Source organism: Sparus aurata, chromosome 14 (assembly GCF_900880675.1).
Source record: "Sparus aurata chromosome 14, fSpaAur1.1, whole genome shotgun sequence".
NCBI classification, from domain to species: Eukaryota; Metazoa; Chordata; class Actinopteri; order Spariformes; family Sparidae; genus Sparus; species Sparus aurata.
The window spans coordinates 9,292,509-9,311,609 of NC_044200.1; the positions used below are offsets into that span (position 1 = coordinate 9,292,509).

Sequence of the window (19,101 nt, forward strand, 5' to 3'; positions counted from 1 at the left end):
AAGCAGCTTTTGTCTTGTCTTAAAAGAATTTGAGTGGTGACATTTCTGAACTCAAATGATGAATAAATGAATGACTGAATAGATGTTGACATCACAAGAAAGGACCTTTTCTTTTTTAGGTGGTAAATCCAAAGAAGAAAGGGAAGAAGAAAAAATACCTCAACTCTGGAACGGTGAGAAAATATCCTGAATGGCCCAGATTTTAAATGCATTTCTGTACAACTGTAGATACAACTGGGTACCTGTTTCATACCGCTTAGTGCTTCATTTTGTAATCCAACACATCGTGGTATTTATTGTGTCAGAGAGAATTATAAACTGTATTTGTACCATCGTAGACAACACTTGAAAGTCATTATCATTGACACAAAGCTGATTGTGTCCCTATCTCTAACAGGTAACGCTGCTGTCATTCCTGGTGGACATTGAAGTCACCTTCCTGGACTACATCAAAGGAGGGTAAGTCAATGACCAAACATTCATTGAACACACACTGAGAGATGGGGGTTGTTGTCCTTTAATGAGAAGTGGCATGCTGAGTGTGCCCGCTCCCTGTCTCGATAACGACCCCATCATGACTCCGTGTCTGTAATATGCCAAAGATAATGATCCCTGAGTGTGAGTGAATCACATGGAAAAGTGTACATTTGCATTTGAGAGAAGGACAGTGAAAGGTGGAGAGAGAGAGACTGGCAGGTGGACCGACCTGAAGTCAACTACACATCGACTCTGAGGTGTGTGTGTGTGTGTGTGTGTGTGTGTGTGTGTGTGTGTGTGTGTGTGTGTGTGTGTGTGTGTGTGTGTGTGTGTGTGTGTGTGTGTGTGTGTGTGTGTGTGTGTGCGCGCCCGTGTGTCTAATCTTGTATTGTGTTTCAGCTCTCGACTATGCCTTGTGCTCGTATGTGTGCTTGTGCACGCATGTTGCTCAGGAGGGTTGACTGTGTGCAACCAGGCATGGTGTGAATCCTCGCCTACACACTCTGCCTTCATTAGACTCACAGAGGGGGAGACTGTCAAGGGAGAGAAAGGAGTGTGTGTGTGTGTGTGTGTGTGTGTGTGTGTGTGTGTGTGTGTGTGTGTGTGTGTGTGTGTGTGTGTGTGTGCGCGTGCGTGCACTGGTGTGTGTGTGTGTGTGTGGGTGCAACTTTGGGGGAAAAAGCTCAATTTTAGTCCTCCTTTCCTGCTGCCCTTGTAGCTATGTTTTCTAATTGTCAAGAAAAGTCAGCTGGCATTCAAAGGATTTTTTTTTTTAAAGTGAAGATTTTGCCTGATTTTGAGAGTGGAAAAAATCCATAACTGCTGTGAAAGTACAAGCCTGTTTCCTCTGTGACAAACTCATGAGCAAACAACACAATCTATTTTCTGACCTGCTTTTTCTTTTTGTTGCTGTTGCTTATTTCTGGAGGATTTCAAAAGAAGTCACACACAGCTCAGAGCAGAATGGTAACAAGCTGGCCAAAAAATGCTTCAGCCAATGAGAGGATTATACAGGAAGCCAACACTTGAAACGCTAGACTCTCCTCTCCTTGCAACACAAATGATTAAAAGGCCTGTTTCTTTAAAATGTTTGCCTTTAACTATGATAAAATAAACTGGATGACAAGTTTCGCAGATACATCTAAATCTCCATTCCCTCTCAAGATAATTAGCTTGGCAGAGCCAGACCAAAGTGCCAATAAGAATTAGTCTGGAACTTCTCAGAGGGCGTTGTCAATGGGCACAGACCAAAATGCCTCTCAGAGCTATTGGATAGACCTACAACCAGTCAGAGCAAGAAATGTGTGACATAGTGCTGAACGACAGGAAAATGGAAACAGACTTAATGTCCACGATGAGCCGTAATGGTGTGGTATCAGCATGTCTGTGAACATACATACAAACAGTACATCCTGACATATTTAAGTGTCCAACTGACAAAAAGTTTTGTAATTGGTCCAGTATCTGCACAACTTTGGCTGCAATTGCTGCAACGTCATCTTGAGGGCAACTGTGCCAGTATGTCCATTAAAAGCTGTTTTGCCACTGAAAGACTTATTTTTGTAAGTGTCTGGCAATAATATGAGAAGAATCTCTCCTGAGATAGACCTCTTTGTTGAAGAAAAATACATTATTTTTGCTAACCAGAAAAGGCTGTTACATCACCCTCCAAAGCCACAGACTTCATTGATAAAAAAACCTCTTGGTTATTTTTTTCACTGTTCCAACATTCACCATCACCATCATCTGGTTTGATTGAAAAAAAAAAAGACTAGTGAAATTATTCTGGGGTTTGTGATTTTCTCTGATGCCAGACCTCCCTTTTGCAGCTATCTTGGTTGTTTTTTATATGAAACCCAACCCATATTAGATAAATGTTTGTGAATGGCCTGACAAGAACTAAGCTGAATAGGAAGTCAGTATGAACAGAAGGGGTATAGAAATACATTAAACATGAGCTTGCACATTCCTCCAGTTTCCAGCCTACAATAAAATGCCTTTAATCAAATATTTGAAATTTAAATTATTTTAAAACTTTCTGCTTTTTGACATGATTCATCAAATACCGTTTTGGCCTTTACTTGCTGAAAAGCAGCCATAATCAGTATTTTTTACACTAACAGTGGATCAAACAGTATGACTACTACTGTATCTGTTAGTGAGGAACTTCCAGAGAATTATCAACGGATTTTGTATTTCCCCGTAGCACTGCAGCTCATGCTCACTGCGCTCATGGTATCAATTTTAGCCATAGCAGGTGTTGGTAAAAAATAGTCCATTACAAAACATCAGAGAAAGTTAATGACTTACTGCTCAAAGCTTGCTCCTTTATGGCTATGGAGTCGTAAAGGAGCTCAATGAGAGTTCTCATTTCAGTGTCGTTGTAGTCTTTTTTGGTCTCAAACATTTCTCATTTGTTTCTCCTAAAATTACTTTGGAGCAATAGGTGAGACTTGAGACTTTACCGCTTAAACCTTGCTCCTTTCCAGCACTGGGGAGGCATTCTGAAACTTCATTGAGAGCTTGATGAGATCTCCTTTGAAACTAACAGGGAGCCCAAGTTGAGATTTTCTGCACCTGTTTCTCAGGAGAAACAATTGAGAAACAGGAGAAATCAGCCACAGCCTCACTTTGGTCTCACATAGATCTCATAGTTGTCTAGGAGAAATGAATGAGACACTACTGAGATCTCTTTTCCAATTTTCGTTTCCTCTGGGTAGGGCCTCCGTCTACAAGACCCCCAATTTCTCCTTATCAGTTCGAAGGCTTCTCTGCTAAAGCTCAACCTACACCTGTTATCAAACACACACACACACACACACACACACACACACACACACACACACACACACACACACACACACACACACACACACAGGAATATGAAACAAAATGTGACAGTATAATGTACATACAGTATATGTGACTGTACAGTACAGTTATGTTAAGGCTATTATTTCTGTATTCATTTACCTCTAATTGTATTTGAAGACATGTGGTAACCTTGAATATTAAGTCACAAAACTGCATTCTGACACAGCAAACATTAAAGTAATATAAAGCTTTTGGGGGCTCCAAAGGAAGCTGCATGTAAGCTGATAAATTGCCTCCAGTGATTGTGGGTAATTAGGCACCAGGTATTGAAGGGGAAGAAGAATGTGTGCAATAAAAAAGACAATATCTCGGTTTCTGGTATTCTACAGTGTTATAGAAGTGCTGGCTTTTCAAAACCTGATGCCTGCATTAGCCAGAATCCAAATTGTCCACTGTGTAACATCACACATAAAACTGTAAACACACTTTAATATGTAAAATTAGTTAAGTTATCATACTGGAAAGAAATAACGTGAAAAGACTGAGAAAAAGTTGTCACAAGAATGTTCAGTAAATATGCAAATAGTTTGAATCGTCACTACAATAAAGCCTCAGGCACACCCTCAAGCATATTGCCTAAATATTATTGTTTTTGTTTTTAAACTACGAGGGATGTTTGTGCTCCCCAGGTTGTTTTTTTTAATCCACAGCCTTTTGTAGCTCTCATTCATAAGTCAGTGAAATAAATAGCTTTGTGACTAAAAACACCGATCAATATGTTATTGATTCATAGGGCATTAGGTATGCATGTTATGTATGCAGGTTTATGTATTTGTTCGAGCTCCTGTATGTGTTTAAACAGATGGAAATTAAGCAAAACACAACTTGACAGCAAGACTTTCATGTTTGTACATTAGGGGTGTGCCAAAATATCGATACTACGACATATCGCGATATTTCCTCTTGAGGTATGTTATCGATACACTGGTGCCAAATATCGATATTAAAAAATGTAAAAAAAAAAAGATAACATTTTTTTTTTTTTTTGGCCCACCACCACCACCCTTTTCGGAGGACAGCTTTATCTTTATTCAAACATAGGTATACAACCAAATAAAATGTAAAAAATGGTTTAAGTAGCTCTGAAACCCACACATATAGATATTTAATGATAGTTGTAGTCAGTGTGTGTGTGTGTGTGTGTGTGTGTGTGTTAAGAAGAGACACTGTGCAATATACTCTTTGTTTACTTGGCTGTCATTCATGTGAAATTGATTGACAATGTTTTGTCATTCCTGTGAAATGGATTCAGTGCAGTCAATAAATTCTGAATTTCTTCAGTGACACAGATATCGTGATGTATCGCGGATGAAATTTCTTGCAATATATCGATTATCGCAGAATCGCTGTATCGTGATATTATCGTTATCGTGGGCAAAATATCGTGAGGTACCTGGTGATACCCAGCCCTATTGTATATTGATGCATGTTATGGTGCCGAATGACAGCATGTGTAAGAGCTGGCTTTGAAATGCAATGTGTGTATCTTCACCACATGTTCTGGCATATGTTTCCTCACTCTGTCGTTAGCTGCTAATGGTGAATTCCCGTCTTTGAGTCCCCTTGCACATACAGACCCAGTTCTCAGAGAGCACTTTGAAACTCTCAGGAAGAGGCTGTTCTTTTTTTTTCTTTTTTTTTTGCCAGTGCTTTGGGAGTGTGAGCCGGGTGCTGTAACACGCGTGTGTGGCTAAATGAAGTGCCAAGTGCTGTCTCACTGTTTGAAACCTAAATGGACTGTAATGGTTCAGTTGCACTCACTCCAATTGTATAATGGGCAGACTGTGTACTTGTTCACCAACACATTGATGTATGCACTCACACACAAAAAATGCAAACACACACTCTCTTAGCTAACTTTCTCATTTCCCTGAAATCCCTTGTTGAAGTGTCTACATAGGTGTTTTGTCAGTTTGCCAGTCAGCTAGTTCCATTTACTGGTATGATTTCCTCTCAGCTCTCCTCTCCTCGTCTCTCCTCCCTACTGCATCTCTTATCTGCTGATTGACAGCTCTTTTTGCAGCTTCAACCCAATCAGCTAATTGTTCCTTTGGACCTAATGAGGAACATGATACACTGGCAGCATTAGCATAAATGAGTGATTTGAGAAGCCAGAGCATCGCTGCTCTTATTCTTTTCACTGTCTGTGATAATGCACTAGTACCACCCATGGACTTCAACAAAGAGGCCCCTATTCATGAGCAGGAGGGTAAAAATGAGGAATTGCAGGCTATATCTTTCATTTTGAATTGCGTCTTTGAAGGCAGTCCTGTCACTCAGAGTGACAGATATTGTTTCCTCTTGTTTTGGTTTTTGAATTGAGTATTGGAACCAGAATAGAAGCAGGAGGGAAGTCTGCTTGTATTGAAATCATTCTGAGAGGTTATCATTAGATAGAGGAGCACACACAAAGATTTGTGAAAAAAAAAAAAAAAAAAAAAAAAAAAAAAGAATGAAATCTTTGAAAGGAACGCAGGCATTTTACTTTGTGTGGTATATTTGCCAGTATAAATGTATAGGCTTTTTTTTTCCGTAATCCAGGTATGAGCTGTTCATCTCTCTTTTGCTCTCCTCTTCTTTCCTTCAGGCAGATGGATACTGTCCAACCAGCAACATCTGTTTGCATATCATCAGGAGAGGTCACATCGCACAACCTCTGCTGCTGTTTTTAGGCCACTTAGTGCACTCATGCATGTTTCCCTCTGGTACTTAAATATAAGAGGAAAGGAGACTTCTGGTGTACACTGAAACACTTCCTGTCTTAAATAGAACACTTTTACCTTAAAACAAACACTTCCTTTACAGGGTACACAGCCCATTGAGACTGGCTGTCAGGACAATAATGTAGGTTTTCAGTGATTTCCCTTCATGCTGATATACTTGTCAAAACAGAAAATGATTTGACTACTGGTCCGAAATCTTTTGGTCAAAGTATGGTTCTTCTTGACTTTCCGACAGAAATTTGAAAGTTAAATAATAGTTGTGACTATTGACTTCATAACTGCCAGAATGTATAGGTTACTTGAGAACTTTGTGAAAGTTGTGTTAAAAGTCAGTGCGTTTACATGACGCTCAAGAAAAACGAATAACTGTGTTAGTCCGACAATGATCGGATCTTTAAGATGCATGTATACACCTTAGTCTGACTAAAACCGGACCGGATCGAATTTCTCATAGTCGAATTAAAGCACCCAGATTATTCGATTGATAGTCGCATTACTACTGCATGTATACGTTCCATCAGATCGGATCGGATTTTGCGTTCTGCGCAGGCGCGAGATTTTTTCCCTGGGGCCTTGAGCCGGAAGTAGACGGATGGTGGCGGCGTCTTTCCTCCAAAATCACCGCAAGAAAGAGCGCCATTGTGCATCTAGTTTGTGTAATTATCATGTACACCATATACGAAATGTACAAAGATGTAGCTTCGTCTCGCTCTCCGTACGCCATCTTTCTTGAATGCCGAGGCAGCTGGTGACGTAATGAGGTCAGCCGGAGGTAGCCCTGTTACCACTAGTTGAAATGGGTACAGCGCCACCTAGCGTACCGGGGTATGACATGCTCCGGCCAATAATCCGATTTTCTCACCGGCATGTATACTCGGATAATTGCAGTTGTCTGGTTGAGTAGCATAGTCGAACTATGGCTGTAATCCGACTAAGCTGTGCATGTAAACGCACTGAGTGAAATATTTTTAGGGGTGGGAATCTCTTATCTCCTGTCAAACATAAACAACTCGCACATGTGTGTATGCATGTACAGCAGAGAACCAACAGGCACTTTCTGTAGTGCTCTGCAGCAGGCAAACTGAATGTTGCAGCGGACAAACTGAATGTTGCAGCGGACAAACTGAATGTTGTAGCGGACGAACTGAATGTTGCAGCGGACGAACTGAATGTTGCAGCGGGCGAACTAATTTCAGTTTTAAAATTCCAATTATTATCTTATCTGCATCGAGACATAATCATTCTAGAGAGAATCGCGATGCATGGAAGAATCGTAATTTATTCCCACCCCTGAATATTTTACGAGAGTGAAATGTGGCTTGCCAGCTTTTAGATTTGCCACAGTATTGTGGATTTTAATTGACCAATAATGGACATTTACTGTTAATTTTACTGTGAAAAGTTCTAACCTTGGCTACTCGGAGCAGTTGCTTAAACTATAAAGAATAGTTAGAAAAGATATTTCAGAAAGTGGCTAGTCACCGAAAATGTAACATGTTTCAGGAGATTTTAAGTGTAATTCATCACCCTCTTCTTTCTGCTGATCGCCAGGGATTTAAATTCTCACTTTGCTGCCGTGATTTAGAGGTGGATGTGGTAACAACGAACAACATTTCTGACCACACCTACCAGCGATGCTAGTTAAGATCAGGAGTAAAACAAGAAAGATAATAAACAGAGGAAGATTACATCTCACATCAAGATAGTGACACAGAATAGAAATATGGCAGAGACAATCATTAGAGTTAGAGTCTAGACATGAGATGCTTTGAAGATTTAGGAGAGACACCAGCATCCAGCCTGTTCTGTCTGCAGGAAAGCTGATTTAAATGTAGTGAGCAGCCTCCTCATCAGTCCAACTCCCGCTGCGTGATATTTTGTCACATTGGTTCCTTGCTGAGTCACTGTTGGCTTTAACAGCAGGGGAAGATCAGTGAGTGACAGAAAACCAGCTGGTAAAGGGGCATCCCCCTGTCACCCCAAACACATTATTATATACAGTACATATGTAACACATAGGCTTACACACACTATTCACTACTGGGCAGCCATGTTGTTTTATCACAGTCCTACGAGATACAGTATGTGCTGTCTATCCACCTCACCCTTGATTGTCAAGCAGAGATTAGCAAAACAGATGAGAACACCAGATTTAAAGACAGGTATCTATGGTTTCATCGTCATTTTCAGTCAGACAAAACAATGGTCTTTAGTGGTGCTTGTATGCAGACTTCAAAGTATGTTTGATTGCCTATTCACTAAATTAAATATTGCTGAGCCAACTGCATAGTACAACTTGCCAAGAGATGGATTGCAGCCATTTGGGGGGGGGGGGGGGGGGGGTGTTGCGATTGAAGCAGAAAAACATCATGGCACAGGGTCTGAGATGTTTTCCTTTACCTTCAGGACACAGAATGATAAGATTTGGTCTTTAAGGCAGGCTAAGCTCACATCAACCATGTGATGCTGTGGTTTAGGGCAATGCCTCTGAAAATTCCTTATCATTCCCTCCAGAACATTCTGTTGCCTTTCTGGTTTGAACCTGTTCTGCAGCGATGATTTGTTGCAGATCTCATTTTGCTGCTGAGGTTATTTTGTGTCTGCATGTCCTATAAAACATTCAAGTGTGATGTCATGCATTTATCTAGTCTGTGCCAGAGGCCTAAGTTGCACCCTTCTTCACCCCTGTCTTATCTGTTTTAGCATTCCTTCATTGTTCCCAAGGTGTTTGGCATGGGTGTGTGAGCTTGCATCACACTGAATTTTTCCACCTGACTGCCACACAAAGAAATGCAGGTCCTTATCTTAATGTTTTGATTGGATTAGATTTGATTTAATTGTAGCACTACTAGTTGGTTCGCAGTGGTTTTTCAGATTAACAACCAAACATATGCACACGTACAAAAATGCAATATTACACATATAGTATAAAATACCAGACATCTATATAAACTAATGTTTGTTTGTGCACAGATGCAATACAGCACAGAGCAACACACAGAACTTACTAATGATAGAATGACTATGCAGCTTAATGGATGTTAGTTTTTTGTCCAGTATAAAAGCGGTTTAAGACTAATTTTAGCAAGATTGTGTATGACGACTGTTTATCAATTTTTGATTGTTGTGTTCAGGTTGTTAAAAGAAATCTATGATCCAGGATATAACACTAAAACCAAACTGATGACTGAACCTCTCTTAACTTTTATAACTGTTTTTTATCCACTTTTGTTTCCTGTTTGATTTCATTTTACATTTTACTTTTCAGTTCACCTTTTTAAATAATATTTCTACTTACTTTTGAATTCTAAATTTCCGATAATATATTTTTATATTTAGGGTAATAGAAGCTACAGCAGTTGATATAATTTTTCATTGACTCTATTATTAACTATTCAAGCAATTTGAGTGTACATATATATTATGTAATATGTCTCAAGACAAGACTGCAGTGAGGCAGCAGATTTAAAAAAACAGATTGGCCAGTTGGATGGCATCCAGAAACGTACATCACCAGGGAAAACTACAAGAGCCAAGAAACTGTCTCACTCAAGTTCTTGTATGATTAATGCAGAGGACAGAGTCGACCTTTTGGAGAATGTCCTGGGTTCTGATCTGGATATTAATCTTCTCTACGTTTGGAGTCAAACTGACGGTGTCAAACGTGAGGGGTGATATTCACTTTGTAAAGCAAGAACCTCTGACATCGACTTTTGAAGGTTTCTTGCTAATGACGATGGCTTTTTTAAAGCCTCAGCGCAAAGTACCACAGTCGAACTTCAGAGAATTGATGATCAATACAAGTCACTCAGCCATTCAAACCCACTTTTGAAGAGTATTCATTTAATGTTCTCTCTTTTGGACCACTGTATGTTGTTGCCAATTCCTGCTTTTTTTCATAATTTATTTATTTATCGTCCGCCCCCCAGTTCACCTCATTTCCTCAGATGTCCCTTCAATCTCATACAATAGGAGTTCTTCTCCCAAACTTTGTGTGTGTGCGTGACAGAGAGCGATTGGGTGGGGGAGAAAGAGGACATGCATAATTTAGGCTGCTGGGCTGAATCTTGTTTGTGCCAGCATGGGGAACTGGACCAGAATTCACTCAGATCTCCTCGCTATGCTCTCTTGTCCTTGCAGCTGTCCCCTAGAAAATCTAAATTACTGGACTTTTTGTAGTGTTTTCACAACCACTAACAAGGTGATTTTTAACAACAAAGTGATTTTGAACGATGGCTGTCTTAATCAACGGGATGACATTTTTAAGATGAAGGTCATTTTACCGCGCCAAAGTAAACAAAAAATAAGGTTACTGAAGCTCAGTTTAACAGCAACATTGCAAGACTCCAAGATCTATTTTGTACGTCAGCTGCTACGGCAAGTGTAAAGATCAGAACACTGGCTTGTAGCTTTAGCTTTAGCTTTTCCTGGCAGAAAAATTATGTCATACATTAAGGGGACTTATTCCACTAAGGTGTCAGTAAACACAACACATAAGCCCACTGATAACTGTGCTGTACGGTACAAGCATAACGGGCTGCCAGTCAACAACAATAACCGAAAAACAGCAGAGAGGCACTCCCAGTGAGACTGTCACAGGGACATACTAAATGTGCTTTCAGTGACAGTGTCTTTCCAGCAGAGACTCTGACAGGAGCTTCTCAAGCTACGTGGCTCTGAATACCAGCTCTGCTGTCCATTCCACTACTAACTGGTGGTCACTTGGTATGCACACAGCCACGAGGCCAGGCTTCCCACAGTCGTTGCTCCTTGCTTGGCATTTGCTTTGATAGAGGGTTCTGGAAAAAAATGTGGGTATAGTTACACTTCAAGTTCAATTTGTCAAGCGGCTACTCTACCTACATTGATATGCTAACATGAGAGGACAGCTCAAAAATGTGAACTGATGGTAAAATGTCCTCTGTCCCTGCCCCTCTGTCCCCTCTGGTTGGCAAAGTGCCTGCACTACACAGGGCTGCAGAGGTGACAAATATGATGTGCCATTGGCTGTTTGACTATCGGAATACAGATGTGTGTAAGGTAGACAGTGTGTGTTTATGTGTGGCAGAGGGTGAGGATTGGTGTGAAAGAGCTGTGACAGGCTGACAGAGTGCTTAACCACATCCTGTTCCTGCAGGTTAACAAGAGATGTTGTGATGTTGAGAGACATGCCACTTTCTCTTGCAGGGTGCTGTGGTTTGTTGTTTGTCTTTTTTCATCTCACGTTGATAAGGCTTCTTTTTCATCAGCTCTATCTTTGATATGAATGACATGAATAATGTGTTTGGAGGTCTTATCATTATAGAGAACCACTTGATCCTTACCTACAAACTGCAAGCTAAACATGGGGAATGATCACAATGTGGAATATACAAAGACACAAACCGCATTTTCTAGCCTACTTTCCCCATTTTCTTGAATAGGGATCAACATCAACTACGTTTTTTTTTAGGGCTGATACTGATAGCGATTAGTAATCAAATAGACTGATCAGCGTTTGGAACTGATACACATTTTCCCTCATCCAATTAAACATCTCAACATATACAGGTACTACCAGACGAAATTGGCACAAAATTTGGCACAGACATTAATTGTTCCCAGATGATAAATCCTAATGACTTTGATGATCCCCTGACTTCTCATTTAGTGCCAGCATGAGGTTAACATTTTGGGTTCTATGTGAAATGCCACAGCAGCTCCTCCATAGATTACTATGGAATTACGTTGACACACATTTATGTTCCCCTGACTTTCCATCTACCACTTTCATGAGGTCAACATTTTTATATGTCTAGTTCAACAATCATTTATGACTAAATACCAGCAAAACCATTTCCATCTGCCTTAGTTGTGCTTTTTGCTCTGACGTGTAGGCTTTTTTTTAACAATCCTGTTTGTGACATAGCTGTAATCACTTTTCATGCCTATGGATTGCAATTTCTGCATACATAGTATCAGCACAAATGATGTCTTGGCCAGGGTGCACCAGGGACCAGAAGAGAAAGTAAACAATTTGGAATATGTAATCATGCTGATGTAGACGTGATTAAGGCCAGGCAACACGCAATCTGTGGAATTATTATCCATGGTTAATGGGACAAACAAAGCTAAACACACATCTTGGCAGTGTGTCGCTACTGCACATTGTTCATTAAGCTCACGGCAAGTTCACCACAGGCTTAGATGCAAATACTGAAAACTGCACAAACTGTGATACACATACATAATCAGCAGGAAAATCACTTACGTCAAGTCTAGACTTTGCTTAGAGATAAGAACATTTCCACGTCAACCCATAATCTTCTGCTCAAGTCATAGTAAAGGTCAAGATTTATCTTAATTCCATTTTATAATGCAACTTTTGGTGAAAAATCAAATAGTCCATGTTTTATTTCAGTCTAACTTAGCATTTTTTTTTTTATTTCACTTCCTGTCTACCGATATGCCAGTGGATGCACCTTGTAAATGGCAGCCATCACAGTTAAATATAGTTGAATTTTGGGAGCAGAGTCAGGGTGCCACATGCTATTTTCACATGTGCAGTTGTTAAGCAGACTGTAGCTGTGTTCTCCATTAAAATACAACAACCTTCCTCTGAGCAATGCCATGTTTGCTTGTTTGGTGTGAAAGCTCTGAAACTTGCTGTCTCTTCATCACTGTCACGGCTAAAGGGCAAGAGGAACTCTGTTGGCACTCTCAAACATTGATCACTTTAACCCGAGTGTGTGGGTGTGTGTGTGTGTGTGTGTGTGTGTGTGTGTGTGTGTGTGTGTGTGTGTGTGTGTGTGTATTTGTGTGTGTTAGAGAGAGGGAGGGAGACAGATAAACAGTAAGAAGAACAATTATTGAGTAATGAATAATCTTTCTGCTTTTGTCTTTTCAGGACCCAGATTAACTTCACCGTGGCCATTGACTTCACAGCTTCTAATGGTGAGCCTCCCAGTAAACAAACACACATACACACACACACACACACACACACACACACACACACACACACACACACACACACACACACACACACAAACATTTTGAATGTGCGCACAATTCCTTGGGAGCATTTATTCAAATATATGCAGATGGGGAATCAAGTGTTTCCTAATAGCCCTCTCCATCACACCTGGCAGCTAAAGCTGAGTGCAGTAACGTGCTATGATAGCTGTGATTAAGGACCGTGTTATCCACCTACCCTTGAGCTGGGTCTTAGCAGAACAGGCAGCAGCAGTAATAACGGCAAATTCAATGTGTTGGTGTCTGAGGTTGAGGTGTACTTGATCTTGTCTGGCTCTCACTAAGATCTCAACTGAGAATGATGGCTAGTAGAGTTCTACAGTTTATTATAAAGTAGCTTGAATAGCAATAAGGAAAGTCGTGTAGAAGGAGACAAAAAACGTTTCACATCAATAACCCATTAATGTAATTATCACCAATTTAGTTCTATCACTGACAGAACAGAACCACTAGAGAATTATTTGTTGGTTGTTTATTGAATCACTGGCTGCTGTATTCAGGCAATGAAGAACGAGTATTGGAAAAACATCACTTTGAGGTTCAAGTGGCTTTTCAGATAGGGATGGTGGTTCCCTTAAAGCACCATTCAGCCCACACACAGTCTCTGACAGCTCATGTTTTTTACAAAACAGACAGGTAATTATTACCTGTGTGGGTTTCTTTTTTTCTGTCAGTAAAAGGTATCTACAGAAATACATTCTGCATTTTTAAATTTCACAATTTCAGATGTAATTATTTTATGATTTCAAAGTGTGATTGAACATGTTGAACAAATTATGATGTGAGAATCAGTTTCATTTTTGGCAAAGATGGGATCAGTGGGAAACTACTTACATTTCCAAAACCATTGTAAAAAGGGCACACATTTTGGTTTTTATAATACATTATTAAGACATTTAGATTATTATTACTGTACTTATTTTGAAAAACTGCATTTATAAAATGTAGTTTGAGCAGTAAAAAACTACTTTTCAAGAATGACTGACTCATCACCTTGATGCTGTGCCCACATCACCTCTTCCATTGTCCAAGCATAATATCATTCCCACATCCTCTGACTGTGTGTTCCCTTTGTCACAAACAGGTAACCCAGCCCAGCCCACCTCACTCCACTACATGAGTCCGTACCAGCTGAATGCCTACGCCATGGCCTTGAAGGCAGTAGGAGAAATCATCCAGGACTACGACAGCGATAAGATGTTTCCCGCACTGGGGTTCGGAGCCAAGCTGCCACCTGATGGTCGGATCTCCCACGAGTTTGCCTTGGTATGAAACTGAAGGCGCTGGGGTTGAAAACGAGGGAGTAAGACGTGTAGCTGTTCCCTGTATGAGGTTTTTAAAAAGCCAATCGCTAAACGGAAACGCTCACAAATCAAACACAGGGGTTTTGCGCCCGAAACATCATTCTTCTGAACAGTTTGTTTATTATTTATTTACTTACTTACTTACTTACTTACTTACTTACTTACTTACTTACTTACTTACTTACTTGCTTGCTTGCTTGCTTGCTTGCTTGCTTATTTTTTCATGTTCTCATGGAGAACTGACAAACTAAAAAATGTGACATTATGTCCCTAAAGATACTTCTTATGCAACAAAAGAGGGGGCAGAATTTAAGAGCGATTTACACCAACGCTTGCCAATAACACAATAACAGAGAATCAGTTTCTCTACTAACAAGCACCTTAAGGGACTCCAGTAGACTGATGCTCTAAGTCATGTTGCATTTATATAATAATGTTAACTTTACCTCAGAGTAGCTGGATAAAACAAGTGGGAGTGAAAATGATAAGAAAATAACAGTGTATGCAGTAGGGGTGTAACAGTTCTGAAACTGATCCATGATAAACTTTCACATTTTCAAGTGGGAGTCCCGTCTTTCACTTTTAACCTGACTCCCATTGAAAAAAGAGAATTGAGATAAAAAAGGCATTTTCCTCTCCACTCCCCTCTTGTCTCTAAAACTTGAGTATAGCTGGACTGTATACAGCTATTTGCTTCTGCGCTATATATGGTGGATTCAGGGGTTGCAAGTGAAAAACAAATATTGTGTCGCGTTCTATTCACTTCCCACTTTTCAAAGACGTTTGGCTGCACTTAATCGATATCTAGACTGGTCTTCCCAAGAGCTTTTTTATAATTTATATGATGTTAAATTAATGAGGTTAAGCAAACTCGTAGTGTTATTTACTGCTCTTTATATTCCAATTTTTTGTTAATTTGATAAAATCAAAATTTTCTCTTATTTCTGATGTGTCGATGCAGCCCATGCAAGGTGCCAACTGCACATCAGTATATGAATGCCATCAGTGTATGAATGTGTGTGTGAACGTGGCAAGTGTTTTGAGTGGTCAGTAGACTGGAAAAGCGCAATAGAAATGCAAGTCCATTTACCATTTACCATTTTATTCAGTGGATTTTGAGAATCATTCCACCCCCAGCACCCACTGATGAAGATGATTGAATTTGTTTGCAAGGCTGAGCATACACTAAGTGTATCCCCCTGCTGTGTTTCCTCAGCTTAGGGGGGCAAACGACCTGACATAACCCAAGTGACCCAAGAATACATGTTAGTGGGAGTCAAGGGCTTTTAGTTTAATTTGTATCACTTTCTTTTAGATTATTTTTCATTGCTGTTTTCAAGGTGAAACACTTGAATATGTAAATCATCCTTAAGCTTGTTTGTCCTCAGTGTATCTGAAATGAATCATGCAGATGAATGAGTCTCTTCTCTTCTCTTCTCTTCTCTTCTCTTCTCTTCTCTTCTCAATCTAGAATGGGAACCCTCAGAACCCATACTGTGCGGGTATTGACGGTGTGATGGAAGCCTATTACCAGAGTCTGAAGTCAGTTCAGCTTTACGGACCCACCAACTTCTCCCCCGTCATCAACCATGTGGCCAGGTAACACAAATATATGTCAGTTAATGTCACATTGTGACCAACTTTTCCTACTCTACCAGTTGTTGGGTTTTTAGGTTTACTTTTTCCACAGGCTTATTTTCAGGTATTCAATTATCATCATACCACTTGCACAATGTTTTACAGTTACAACACTGCTTATATAAGGAACTTCAGATCATTCGATTATGCGTGAAAGAACACCAAGTACATTTCACTCTGTAATTGACACCTCTCAGGTTTTCTTTAATAAGCTTCGTGCAGCGGGTGTTGCCAGGTAGCTAACAAGAGCTGGAGAAAGAAACTGAGGACTTAAACAGACAAAGTAGCTGACTGCATGTTTGTTTGTGCCTCTGTGTAGATTAGAACATGATTTATGCTGTCATGCGGACATGTGATCCAGACAAAGTTCTGAAATAAAAAAAGAGACATTTAGGAACTAATCATGCATGTGTGTAATTAAAGAGATGTACTCAAGTGAAGTCTCTCATCAGGTTACTTCACATATTTAGAAGGTAATTTACTGAATCTTAATTGGGTGGTTACACATGAAGAGGCAAAGGCTCTCTGAAGAGAAGCAGTAATACAGAGGCAGCGGTTTACTTTCATTTATCCTGTAATGTCATAGTAACAGTAACTCCTTTTACTCCTGTACTGTTTCCTGCCTTATGTGTTAATTCCAACAAACCGCCTTAATGATTCCTCACTCCTCTATAACATGTATTTTTAATTGCACAAATGAGTCACACATTTCTGAAAGTACATCAAAATCTTGATATTCTCTTTATTTGCAGATGAAGCTGGAAGGCATTTAGCTTAATTTTGAACAAACTAGGGTAAACAGCTCTCACCAACTTCAAAAAGCTCACTAATTAACATGCTGTACTGTATCTGGTTTGTTTGCTCTAAATACAAAGAGTACTTAGAGTGGCTGGCTGGCTTATGAAGCTACAGTCAGAAGACTTTAGTTTTGCATAAAGATTGGATATGGTGAAAAAGATGGCTCTATTAAAAAGCTAACGATGTAAGCATACTGTACCAGCAGCTAAAGCTCTAAAGCTCATCAATTAACACGTTTTATACCATGGTCTGGAGAAATACTTGATTCTGATTGGCTGCAGGGTGTCCATTAACCCCTGATATATGGACACCTACTAAGTAGTTCCAGTCAAATTGACTGTTCACCGCTGTAAATCAATGTGCTAGCTGGTGTATCAAATCTGAATATTTTATTTCCAGCACTGAGTGCAGTCTGTCAGTCCTTCAGTGTCTTATCCTCTGAACACCACAGGGTGGCGACTGTAACACACAAGCTTCAGAAAGTTCACTTCCCCTCTAAATTTACTGATACGCGAATAATCTCACATCCCATTCGCTGTTCAGCTCTCTGCTTCAGGCTGCGGCCACAGTAACGTTACACACGGCCTGTCATTTGTTCGTGAACATCTTGCTATTGATTTCGGGACAATGACATGACTGGTTAGCTAGCTAATCGTGTTAGCTAGCACACTGTCAAATTACATTTACTGTTTGTCAACCGTATGCAATGTTATTGACTTTGAATCTTGCTAGCATAGCGTTAGCTTTCTGGCTCATGGCATAAGAATCTTACGGGAGATTAATGACTGTTCCAGGTATTAGTCAAACCCTCAGGCGTTACCAGGGAAACTAAGTTATGGCTTGTGAAAAACTTTATATTTTGATTGTAAAACGCATGAAAATGTAAATTAATAGTCCGAATTTCTTTTCTTTGGCAAGTGACCATGGTATAAGCGGGATAATGCCCTTCGAGGTGTCCATAAACAGAAGTTAATGGACGACGCGGAGGCCTAAGAACCGTCCGACGCGCATCATTATCCCTTACATATCTTGTTTATAGACACCGCACAAAAAGTGTTGTTTAGAGTGTTAGTGCGCCTTAAGACTTTAGTATGGATTCAATAAAGGAAATATTTTAATAAGTGAGCTGCTTATTAGTTTGGCTTCAGGTTGGGATAATATTTTTTTTATTACCTTTGCATTGAGCCAGGCTAGCTGTTTTCTCCTGTTTCCAGTCTTTCTAGCTAATCTTACATTGTCCTGACAGTAGATTATTATTCAGCATACAAAAATGAATAAATCTGGGAAGTCCTCCATGGAAACTCCATGGAAACTACTGATTGGTTCAGCAGCTGTGTGTTAGGCCACAAACGCATAGCTTGAAGCCTGGCAAGATGGATTTGTGAAATCATATGATCATGTGATCCACAAATCCAACTGCTTTGTAAGGTAATGAAAGATGTGTTTTCTGTTCTGTTCTCTGCACACAAAAAATAACTTGAATATAAAGTAGCAAAATGCTACACAGCAAAGAACTTAGCCAGACTGCATCTCATTAATATAATTTTTCCTAAAGAATTTGATGAGCATTGACTTATCAGCACGCATTCTGCTCTCTTCCACCTGAAATAGTTGAGTAGTTTGAAATAACATTTCAAAACTAGGCATTTTAAGATACGTGTAGTGTTTTGCTGCAACTGTACTGCCAACTTCAGTCCCTGCTAACAGTGTGTTACCAAGTACAAGCTGTTGTCGTCACCCTCCTCCCTCATCTGTAATCCCACCTCCACCTCCTCTCAATATTTCAATAACAACTCCCTTTTTCTCCTCTGTGTCTTACTTCACTCCCACATGCAGCTTATTAAGTGTTTACTTAATTTCTCCTCCCCTGCTCTTCCTCTCTACTTCTGTTTAGTTGTTGCCCTACGTCTGCATTTTTCTCTACCTGCTGAGGGACACTTAAATACCAGCTATCTCTAGTGGGGAGGAGGCAGTCATACTCATAGATTTAACCTCCCAGTGCAGAAAGGTGAAGCCGAAGCGAACGAAATAATCTCTGTGTGTAAATATCAGTAGCAGTCGGTTCAAGACTCACAGGGGAGTGAAAGGTCACACTCAACATGGCAGGATAAATTCAAAGCCTGTATTGAGCCGAGGATCTATAGGGTTGACACAAAGATAGATGTGCTTGACAGATTGAGATCCTCCAGAGTGGGAGGTAAGTGACATTTATTTAGTGAGGAAAATAATTTTCAGAACTATTTTGATGTACTCTATTTAATTTGGAAACATGC

At 40.0% G+C, this 19,101-nt stretch overlaps 1 protein-coding gene across 1 annotated transcript in view; it reads left to right on the plus strand.

The window, feature by feature from the left end:
• LOC115595517 (copine-8) overlaps positions 1 to 19,101 on the plus strand; it is a 99,901-nt gene that overhangs the window by 70,461 nt on the left and 10,339 nt on the right. Inside the window, exons 12-16 of the mRNA XM_030440110.1 lie at positions 120 to 173; positions 398 to 459; positions 12,961 to 13,007; positions 14,173 to 14,354; positions 15,864 to 15,991. Of these exons, the coding sequence (XP_030295970.1) occupies positions 120 to 173; positions 398 to 459; positions 12,961 to 13,007; positions 14,173 to 14,354; positions 15,864 to 15,991 (473 nt within the window). The remainder of the gene's footprint in view (positions 1 to 119; positions 174 to 397; positions 460 to 12,960; positions 13,008 to 14,172; positions 14,355 to 15,863; positions 15,992 to 19,101) is intronic.